Source organism: Triticum dicoccoides, chromosome 3A (assembly GCF_002162155.2).
Source record: "Triticum dicoccoides isolate Atlit2015 ecotype Zavitan chromosome 3A, WEW_v2.0, whole genome shotgun sequence".
Classification (NCBI taxonomy): domain Eukaryota; kingdom Viridiplantae; phylum Streptophyta; class Magnoliopsida; order Poales; family Poaceae; genus Triticum; species Triticum dicoccoides.
The window spans coordinates 520,553,046-520,564,540 of NC_041384.1; the positions used below are offsets into that span (position 1 = coordinate 520,553,046).

The following is an 11,495-nucleotide window of genomic DNA, read 5'->3' on the forward strand; positions in this document are numbered from 1 at the left end:
GAAGGTCGTTTGATGCACAAGGAAATATATATACTCCGTCAGTTTTTTTTTCACTCTGCGTATAAAATTTGTTTAAAGTCAAACTTCGCAAGTTTGGTCGAGTTTGTAGGAAAAAAATATTAACATTCAAAATATACCAAACTATATCATTAGATGCATCATGGAATTAATTTTCACATTGTGTGTCTTTAGTATTGTAGATACTATCATTTTTAAATATAAATTTGCTCAAACTTTATAAAGTTTGACTTAAGCAAATCTAATATACAGTGAAAAGAAACGGAAAGAGACGTATAGGGAAAACCAATCTAGATTCATTGATCAGTCGAGGCCAAACAGAGCCCGATTGTCAAAACATGATATTACCCCACCGAGGATGATACAGAGCAGCCTATATATAGGATGGTTAGTCATCAAAACCAAAATAACACAAAAAAATCGACAAATACAATACTCTATACAAGCACTACCAAGGCAAGCAACACACCATGGCCGCTTCAACCACATGGCTGGAGTCGGCAAACATGGTATCATTCTCGCCAAACCTACACATATATTCACAAACTCAAGATCGGTCCATGGCACGCCTCCAACTGTCACCATGGCAAACAACAGCGACCGGAGCTAGAGCTTCCCTTCAGCACTCAACTGCTGCTCGATGTCGTGAGCTATCCTCCTCGCATCGACTGAGGTTCCCATCAGGCCACGCCGGGTGAGTCCGACCGAGTAGAGCCCCCTCTCACCCCTCCATCCGTTTGGAAATGCTTTTCTTGGCAATCCATCTTTGTCCGAAAACAACTCCCGGTCCTGCCCATTTCAGAACAAAAAATAAGATTCAGAGAAGAGCACGCAAATGCCCATTTCAGAATAAAACTGACATATGACAGACAGCTACGGTCAACACACACAGGTTTCATTAAAAAAATCATCCAACTGTCATTTTAATTCGTTTTGCCACTGTGAAAATGTAATGCACCTTCAACCAGAAGGGGACGTTGCTCTTGTAGCCAGTGGCAAGCACAATTGCATCAAAGTCCTCCGACCGTGTATCCAAAAATTCTACCTGTTGTCCTGATATTTTCTTGATGCCCGGATACACCTGCATAGCTCAACCAATGAAGAAATTGCAGCTCAGTACTCAGATTAAGGCAGAGACAGGTGGATAGACTCTCTCAACAATCACTTTAGTGTTGCTTTGTACTTCAGTGATATGGAACAGACCTTGATATCACCAGACCTAATCTTTGCAAATGTGCCAACATCAAGAACTGGGGTCTTCCCTGAGAGTGACTTGAGCTCGAGGGGACCGACGGTAGGCCGCTTTAGCCCAAGCCGAGCAGTATCCCCAAGCATGGTCCGTGCTACGAGCAGTAGAATCCGGTCCACCACGTGTACTGGGAACCACTTGAGCAACCACATTGACAGCCCAAAGGTAGACTGACCCAGCATCTCCCTGGGCAAGATGTGTACCTGCCAATGATGAACAAAATCTTAGCTAGCCCTCACAAAAAGGAACTGCAACATTTGGACTTAATGATTGGATCATAAAATTAATCGGCACAAATTTCTCTTTTCTGAAGTCTGCTTTCTGCAGGCTACAAGAAGCAACACGACCAATTTGGTCCCTGGACCAAACTTATTCCCTTGTCTCCAACATAGTATAGTAAGAAAACCCTGGCTTGCATTTTTTTGGAAGGGATGCTTGCTTTTCTTAATCTCACTAAGCTCTTTCAAAGCTGAAAGAGCTGTGAGAAAGGAATGCACCTAGTCATGAAAGGTAGGTTCTCAAGTCATTTTGTTAATGTTTCTTTCTAAGTGACAGACTTATGCTATGCTCTCGTGGTGGTGATGGGGACCCATGGCTAACATGTACAAATCATAGTTTTCCTGTGAAGCATAAACGAGAAAGCTCTTTGCACTATAATCGGGGCAAGAAAACTATTAGCAGGCAACTAATCAAGGAAAAGAACATGGAGATGAAAGACGCAGCTGTGGCCAAACTATATGCAGGTGCAGACGCGTGGGAATGAGTCACAAGAAATAAATAATTTAAAGACTAATAGGCAGCAATTGAGAAGCCTTTTGTTCCAAGAATCTCCACCTTTCCTCAAGTGGCAGCTTGCTCTTAACCCTGAACTTTGCACAACAAAGCCAACTTTGCTGCAGGTGCGACAACAAATTTGGCCTTGAAAAAAAAAACTGATTTTGATGTGCACTGCACTAATGATTTCAGATATTATGCCTCCCTTAAGTTGATAAGCTAGAGCCTAGAGATAAGCATGCTTGAGCCGTTGGTACAGACGAGACTAGCACCTCCTTAACAAGTATAACCTAAATATATTAACCAGGGGACACCTTCTCCTGCCACTAGTCTAGGTTTGCCAGGTCAACATATACTCCCTTCGTTCACAAATATAAGATGTTTTGGATATTTCAATGCGGACTACATACAGACTGAAATGAGTGAACGAACACACTAAAACGTGTTTATATGCATCTGATTCAGAAAAAAGTTAGAACATCTTATATTTGTGAATGGAGGGAGTATTATATAAGTAATAAAAAGAGTTCACGGTACAATGACTGAATAACATTATCAAAACAATAATGATAAGAGGAGTAGAAGAAAGTCACTTACAGTGTCTCTTACTACAATATGGGGCTGTGCATTGTGATCGCAGAGATCTAGGCAGACCTCCATGCCAGAGTTGCCACACCCAACAACAAGAACACGCTTCCCTGCAAATGCACGGCCAGTTTTGTATGCACTGGTGTGCACAACCGTTCCCTTGAACTCTTTTAGTCCGTCGATCTCTGGCTGCACAACCTCAGCGTTCTCACCAGTCGCCACAACCAACCACCGAGATATATATTCCACCTCCTCCTCCATTTTGCCTGTAAGTTGTGATCTCACCCGCCATAACAGAAGCTTCTCGTCATACTCAGCACAAACCACCGCATGGTTGTAGCTGGGACAGATGCCGAACCGCGCAGCATACTTCTCCAAGTACGCTACAAACTTCTCCTTTGAGGGATAAATAGGGTAATCAGCAGGGAAAGGCATGAGAGGAAGCTCACAGAACTGCCGTGGAAGATGAAGGCTCAGACGATCATATGTTTTGAGTTGCCACAGAGAAGCTATGCAGTTGGAGCGTTCAAGGATGAGGCTGTCGACACCCTTCTCCTTGAGACATGCAGCAACGGCAAGCCCTGATGGTCCTGCACCCACGATAATAGGACCGGGAACCCAGGTACATCGCTCAAAGCGAGTAACAGCAGCACCTTTGCTCCTCTCCCTGCAGAATTCTTCAACAGGCTGGCGGCAGTTTTGGCTGATGCGGGGTTGGAAGATAGGATCATGGACTCTCTTGCCCTCACTTTCACTCCAGTGATCCATGCACGTAGTAGGCTTCTAATGGTGTTTCCTTGATCTAGCTAGTAGTATGCGGCTGTGTTTGCTTCGATCTCAACTCTGTCAAACATGAATGCATGCACCACAGAGAAAAGATGAAGAGTAGGTATGTTGTATCTCACGAAGAGTTGGTGCAGATGGGAATGGAAGGCAAGAATCCTTGTTATTTGAGAGAATTGGACCCCTCTTTGCTAGACAAGTTGAAGAGGAGGAAAAAGGATGAAACGAAGTAGAGGGGAAGTTCTGAGGGTGGCTGTCTACTATATATATAGTTCTGTGTCCGGCTTTAGATGCATGCCCTAGCTTAGTTCTCTTGCCCCGTATACCCCCCACCCCCCCTCCCTCCCCATGTAAGAACTCATGATTTTGAACGAGATCAACTACGGCCACTGAAAGGTAATATAGAAAGTAACCTGAACACTCAGCGGACGTGTGGCAAGATCAGAATAAAAGAGAGCATGCATGAGACATCGGAACCTATTAGTAGTGGCATAGTTTAATCACTGAACTGTGCATGACGCGTAATCCGCATGGAGCACGTCGATCATGATGAGCTGACACTTTTTTTCATGACATGAGGAATTAAGTACATTGTTGCTACTTAAATTGAAAAAGCTAAGTTGGCTAAAGTAAGATTTCTAAAAAGAAGTGAAGTCTATATATTAGCTAAAGCAACTGCAACAGGTAACCTCGCGTGCCATGATTTATTCTCCCCTATCGAGTGCCCCAGCAATGAGCGAATGCAGTTCAAAAGAAACAATTCAGGTGCCTGCAAGCTCAAATGTAACTTTGGGTTACTACTGTGCTATGAACTGTGTCTGCTATTTTTAAAGATCGCCTATGATAATAAGACTATTCACCTGCAAAAGATCGCCTTCATCAACGCCTAGCAGACTAGCACCATGGAAACATCTACCAGAGAATGATTTACAGAGATTCTTTGAATTGTGGTGTTAACTGGTAGGGCCACGGAAAATCGGAAATTTTGGAGTTGAACTTTTCCAATGATTGTCCATTTGGGGGATTATTAGACCTCAACAGTTGCCAGCCATCGGCACTTCTGTTGAAACAATCAACACGGCACTGCATCTGACAAATGAGTTCCATAGAAACTGATCAACTGGTGTACCCAATTTCCTTTTCGCGTTCAGAAGATCCCTACACAAGAATAGTGCCGTCCACAACATCTCTCCATGGTAGGGCCTAACAATTAGAAAGGTCAAACAAATAAAGATGCACAGAATTGGCATTGAGCTTAAATTGATCCCAAGTTCTACTGATATGAACTGAATTTGCAAGAAGGAAAGAAACTAATTCAATGATCCGAGGATGAATATTGGAAGCAAGTCCAGAAGTCCATTAAGAAACAGGGTGTCTCAACTTCTTGCCGCCTTAGCCTTTTGCTAACTCATTTTGCATCTTACTCTTACATACCTTTATGTAGCGCACCCAACTCAGTAATTGGAGCTGAGGGCGGAAGGTAACACCACATTCGAAGTTAGCAGGGGCAACCAAGGCGTTTTCTTTAGCTGGCCATACAAGTTGATCACAACTAAAAAGGTAAGAGAACCTACAAACAGGGCCATATGTCCAGCTGTTCTTATGGGGGCGGCAATGGTGTGATGAGATCTGTGCAGCAATGTAGCAAGTAGCAACAAGAACAGGTTCACTGTTCACCTCTTGCTGATAAGCAGACCAGGCACACTTTTTATGTATGCTAGGCATAAACCATGTAGTTCTCACAAGGCGACCATGAGTTGTTGCTGATCCTTGTTGAGGCTATTTTTTACTTCTCATTGATGCTTGCTGAACTTTCATTGTAAGACATTGAAACTCTTTCTAACAATATGGCTGTGTGCATCACCATGATGAAGAGGACAGGGGGTTTTATCCTCCTTTTTGAAGAAAATGATGCAAGCAGTTCTCACAAAACTTGGATTTCCACCTGGCAAACCAAACACCTGATGTTATCATAAAATTGCAAGTCCAACAACTAGCCTCCTCAGTGGGTACAGGCTGGTCTTCTGTGTCCTAGACAAGAGCAGCAGCCTACTTGGTGGTGCCAATCAGACCCGAAGTACTGCTGCTGCACACTGAGAAAATATTACAAGGATCCATCTTCCAATGATTGAGGATCCTGAGACGTAGCTCATGCATGATATTCTTCCAGTATACTTCCTACTGGATTCCTTTTAGCCACCCCACTGCTTTACATGATTCTTGCAGCGATAGCACTGCCAGAATGATATATTGCCTTTATTTTGGTGAATGAATAGTTCCAACGTACCTTTACGGTAAGAGTATACAGTCCTTTCGCATGACACGGATCCAAGCCGCAGAACCAGTATTCTTACTGTTATTTCCCCTACAGGACATGACTTTGAGAAGTACTTATATCCCACCGACGAAAGGTCAAAGGAGAGCTGTGGTGTAAGTACTGGCAACGACCAGTCTACATTACATTTCTTTTCTAGGAGCCCCAGAGAGTTTTGGAATCCACTAGTGCGATGGCCTTGTCGATCTGACAGAACCATCCTTCTCTGCAAAGCAACGAGGCACAAAACAGTGATTGGTGTGCACCAATGCATTTGGTTGTCTGAAGATTCAATGCCGACCCATGGATGGACCAAACTGCAATGCATCAATTCAGGCTGGAGTGGAGTGTGGTGCGAAGGGTACGATCGTTAATGTCATGCTGCTTTGCCATCTACTCCCTCCGTCCCATAATGTAAGACGTTTTTTGACATTACGCTAGTGACAAAAAACGTCCTATATTATGGGACAGAGGATAATAAAGAAGAATTATACGTCGCTGCTTTCGGTGGACTGATTGTGGTATCCTCAACACTCTAGGGTTAAGTCCTTCAAATCCTTTATATATGCCTTTTGGGCTATTGCAATTCACATTCACCATTTGTAAAAACTCATTTAAACTACTAACAGTTAACACATTTTATACACATTACATGCAGACATGATTATCTTGGCGCATCACTTTCTTATTGTGCGCAAGAAAATCATTAATATCGGACAAGTTGGAACATGTGCACTTGCATATTTTCTTTTTTACTAAATGATCATATGTGCATTGTACCAAAAAAACAGTTAAGACTAACTTATTTTGCTAAATATATGTGCATAGTGTTATTATTAATTTTGTATAGTGCATATATGTCCCACAACCATGAGTTTTTTTAGATTATTTGAAGTGCACAAATGCATGTTGGAGAAAATAGATGCATATCTACACTTCCCTTAGCCGGTACATGCGCAGAGATTTCATGAATTACTTGTTCAAATTTTAATGATTAAAATGGAATGAATAAATTATATTTGTAGTGCCACTGATGCACGCAATTAATTACCAAATGTATGTCTTGAGTGGTACTTCTACATACTTCCATAAAAAAAGAGAAACAGATGCTAAATAAACTATGGTTGATAATGGCAAGATTATCTCTTCTGTCATTGGAGACTTCAATATTTGGAGTGCAGATGGATCCGAGGGCCTCCACCATCTCCAATATTAGATCGTCGGTCCATTTGGAGTGGCTTGAACCAAGGGTATTCATTAGTTCTTTATTTTTCCAAACGGAAGAACCCCCTTTTTCCATTAATTTCCATCAATTGCTCAATGGAAATACAACAGTTCTTACAGAGCAGCAAAAGGTGCTTTTTAGTTTTCTTTGTACTTTGTGTTCTAGCCGGCTCTCTATGAACCCAACCCCACTTTTTTATGTAATACATTTACATGCAGATGAGCACGTCTCGAAAGAACTGTTGTATTTCCGCTGGCTACAAATGCACATCTCGAAAAAAAAAACTATGGTAAATGAACTTGTAAAATGTGTTTTCTATTTTGAAGTACATATTTTTTTCGTGTTTAATACAGTGCATGGGCATGTGCATTTGTAGCCATACGGCTAGGTGCACATCCTGATCAGCCTTGTGTCTGAAAATTGGTACTGCAAGAGGTTCGGTTTTGGTACTGACTATACTGCACAAGACCCAAACAGTGCTCGGAACATTGGTACAAAAATGTGAAGCAATCATTACCAACAGGCAATAGTACCACCTAACATTGTTAAGAATCATACCTCACAGGTTCAGAACTATCTGGTTCTTTGGGAATGAATTGAGCATTTTGTTGTTTGGTACTCTTTCCTCTCAATTCTTGAAGAGTGGCCAGTCTGATATACAGGAAAGAAACACTAACACGGGCAGAGGCTGCAAATCATCACAATATCACAATGAATAATGCAAGACCCAAGAACCTGACAAGGATTTTTTTTCCAATGGCAGTGTTTTGACAAGTACATATGCATTAAATGAAATCACAATATTCCATAGTTGAAGTCAAAAAATGTATGGATATCTTGAACTGCTGCAAAAAAAAAAGATGTGCATTATTTGATTAATCAAATGAGAACTGATATGCTTACTAAGGTTTACAAATAAAAATACATTCAGTGATATTACTAAGTTGACACATCATTATTTTTAGCCTGAATGCTACCACTGAGAAGTTTAATGGAACAGCAGTAGATATAATGAACATTTGAATTTTTTGTTCATTAGACCAGTAAGTTTACAAACTGCAATTATAAATGAGTTCAGACAAGAAAGATGATCTCATAATAAATAGCAATAATATAATACGATGGTGATAACAAGATTTGTAGCCTATAGGCTGGCTCGCTTTACGCATTTCCATTATAGTGTACTGTACCCTATATATGTACTAAAAGACAGAACTTGTTGGTTGTTTAGAGGGTAAAGAGATGGTCGACTAGAGAAGTCTTCACGGATATCATAAGTTAGTATTCCTTCCACAAAGAAAATATAAGAGCGTTTAGAGCATTAAAGTAGTGATTTAAATGCTCTTATATTTCTTTATGGAGGGAGTATCACGCATATAACACTAGTGTATGATACTACCTTCATAGTGCATGGTATCATAGGTTAGTATCTTAGATGTCATCATTTGTTATTTTACAAGACTCATATTAGCACCTCATTTAATATGATGCGGTATCAATGCTATGATACTAGTATCCTCTCTTTCCTCATTAAATACTATGACAACTCAGCAATATGCCTAGTTGGCATTGCATGGAGTTGCATGATACTTGCTATGGTACCTCCACTACGGGAGGTCTAAGGCATATGTCTCTGAAAAAAACGGGGAGATGCAGCAGCAAAGTACTTGTTGTAACTTGTGTTAATCAAACAAAGAGTACACAATCATATTATATGATCCATCATAATGATGTGGAGCAAAACCACTAGAAAAAGTGAAAGCTTTGGGTATCCGAACTGTAATTTAAGGAGTCAGAGCCACCAAGAATACAGAAAGAATTTTCTTTTCACTCTGCTTTTGCCTGTGATAGACGGTTATAATAAGGGCAAAGTTGCACGCCCGTGTTACTTGCAATATACAAGTACAACTTTTTAAAGCTCGAGAATCTATCCTGTGACTGTGAAGCAGTCTAGTTAAACTAATAATCTGGAATGAAAACAATGAGACACTTTCCAGTGTTTTCTCATCACTATTGACGTTTTCGGCCGAAAGTTAGTTGTTAATGTAGAGTGTCACAGATTGAAGAGGTAAAGTCTACCAGATAAGATCATACTAACCTTGCGATTCACTACAAATACATACTAAAAGCTACATGATAGCTCATGCAAGATTAGTAAGCAAGCCCACTGAACTATTGTAGTGCATAAACAGTCATATAATGCATGAAATAGCCTGTAAGGCTCCAGAGCTCAAACTTCCATCTAGCATGTATTATCCCTCTAGCCCTTTGCAAACTTAAATTTATGCAGCTTAACTTTCTTGTTACAAATAGATCTATTCAGAACATTTCATATTCTTCCAAATTTCCAATAGCAAATATTATTATATGCATCCAAACATTTCATATTCTTCCAATTGCCAATTTCATATGATTAGACCATTAAGCTATGGCCCCATGGGCCAACCCTAGACCACAGGAGCCACATGGGCCATGTCATCCAATAAATATATACTAAACATAGCTTTCCAAAAAGAGTTAAATAGTTCCCATTAGAAATATAACTCCATGCATTAAACAAGAAATATGTCCATGTGGAACGCTGTCTTCACGTCCATTTGGTGAACTTGCCACTTGAACTGAGCGGCGACAGCGAGCAGGAGTCGAACGGAGTCCAGACTGGCCACCGGAGCAAAGACTTCATCAAAGTCGATCCCCGGCCGCTTGACGTACCCCTTTGTGACTAGACAGGCCTTGTGCTTCACCAAATTGCTGCCGGCGTCGCGTTTGAGCTTGAACACCCATTTGAGACCGATCGGTTTTTGACATGCAGGCAAATCAGTAAGAGACCATGTGTCATTCTCCTCGATCAACGCGAGCTCATCGCTCATTGCCTCTTGCCAGAGCTCATCAAGTGTACATCGTCGAGAGTCGTGGATGTTGGAGATGACACTGCCATGGCAGCGTTTTCTGCTGCCATGGCAGGGTTTTTTTTTCTGCTGTAGAGGCTGTGCATGGTGAATTCCCTGCCATGGCAGCGTTTTCGGCTGTCGTAGCAGGACTTTTGGGTGCGGGCGAATTTGCTGCCATGGCAGCGCTTTTCACTGCCGTGGCAGGCATTTTGTGCCCAAATGTCTAGCCTTCCACAACGAGGGGGGTGTCACTGCCGTCGGGGTCCCCCAATTTCAGCATGTGCCCTCGTCGAATACAATATCGTGGGACATGTGTACTTGTCGTCCGGCCAATCGTAGGGCCGGTAGGCCTTGCTGTCAGGCTCGTACCCCAGCATCACCATGAGCTTGCTCCGGCCATCCAGTTTCTTCAACCCCGGCAGTGTTTCTTTCGCAAATGCCCTGCAGCCAAACACACAAGAAATTCACGCTTGGGTTCCTGTGGTGCCATGCCTCGTATGGTGTGCTCCCTTCCAGACTTCTGGTGAAGGATCCGTGGAGGACGAAAACGGCTGTGGTCTGTTAGAGTTCTGTCGAATATTATTGTACAAGTTAGGTTACAGTTGGACTTAGAGTTGTACGGTGTGTAAACAGAGTAGGAGACGTGTCTAAGTAGGACACTTGTATCCTAGACCTCTCATATATACCGAGGCTAGACACACGATGTAATCTATGCCAACATAATAGCACGGGCACGCGGGGGAGCCGGCAGCGTGTGCCGGCGCCCGGGCGGCCGGGGTGCGGTATTGTGACGGTGTCATGGGGAGAAGCGTCCGTAGTCAGGCCCCGGGGATGTAGCCATGATGGTGAACCTCGTTAACAAATCTTGGTGTCGTGCTCGTGTGATTGCTTGATCCTCGGTAGATCAATGATGACCTTGGATTTATTCTAACAAATGGTATCATGAGCAAGGTTCGATTTGAGGTCGTGGAAGATTGATCTAGAGGTGGATGAGTCATGAAGCTTCGGTGACGACATGCGAAAGAATTAATGGTTGAAGCCTAGGCTGATCGATGGAAGAAAATTCCTTCGGCGGAAGTCGTGGAGCACGGAAGCTATCGACGAGATCGAAAAAATAAGCAATCAGAATCATGCAAGCGGCAGGCGGGACTTGCGGCGATCGATCGGTGGATCGACGGGCGAGCATACAACCGAGGCGCATGCGCACGTGGCAGCGCGAGGCGTTGGTGCAAGTCTAGATCGATCGGAATCAGCGGTGGCGGAGCGTCCAGGCAGCGGAGTCTTGGCGAGATCATCGATCAAGTCGATCGAGATCGGTTTCGGTACGAGCTGTGCAGACGTGAGCGCAGGTGGGCTGAAGCCCAGGCGGGGCCAGCGTGGTCAAGACGTGGACTGGACCATATGGGTCAGCGCTGGCAGGCCAAGGTGGAGCTGGCCGAACGATGCAAGTTGAAACGTGGAGGCGCTTGCGTACAGGTGCATGAGATTTGTTTATAAAAAAGAGCTACGCAACGGAGACCGGTGCTATCCATCGGAAGAAGAGATAGGAAAAGCTAGAACTACAGCCTACAGGAACACATGTGGAGTGGGGAGTTTATTCCATTGATCTTCACGGACAAGTGTATAAAGGAAGGCTCATGTGGTGGACTTTTG

General features: G+C 42.9%; 1 protein-coding gene across 1 annotated transcript; it reads right to left on the minus strand.

The window, feature by feature from the left end:
- Nucleotides 1-309: 309 nt before the first annotated feature.
- Nucleotides 310-3,632, minus strand: LOC119268929 (indole-3-pyruvate monooxygenase YUCCA2-like). Its single transcript, XM_037550650.1, has 4 exons — nucleotides 2,639-3,632; nucleotides 1,222-1,470; nucleotides 977-1,099; nucleotides 310-807 (listed from the first exon to the last, which is right to left on the minus strand). Exons 1-4 carry the CDS (start codon nucleotides 3,395-3,397, stop codon nucleotides 625-627), a joined length of 1,314 nt encoding a protein of 437 aa, XP_037406547.1. The 5' UTR covers nucleotides 3,398-3,632; the 3' UTR covers nucleotides 310-624.
- Between the last annotated feature and the right edge of the window lie 7,863 nt (nucleotides 3,633-11,495).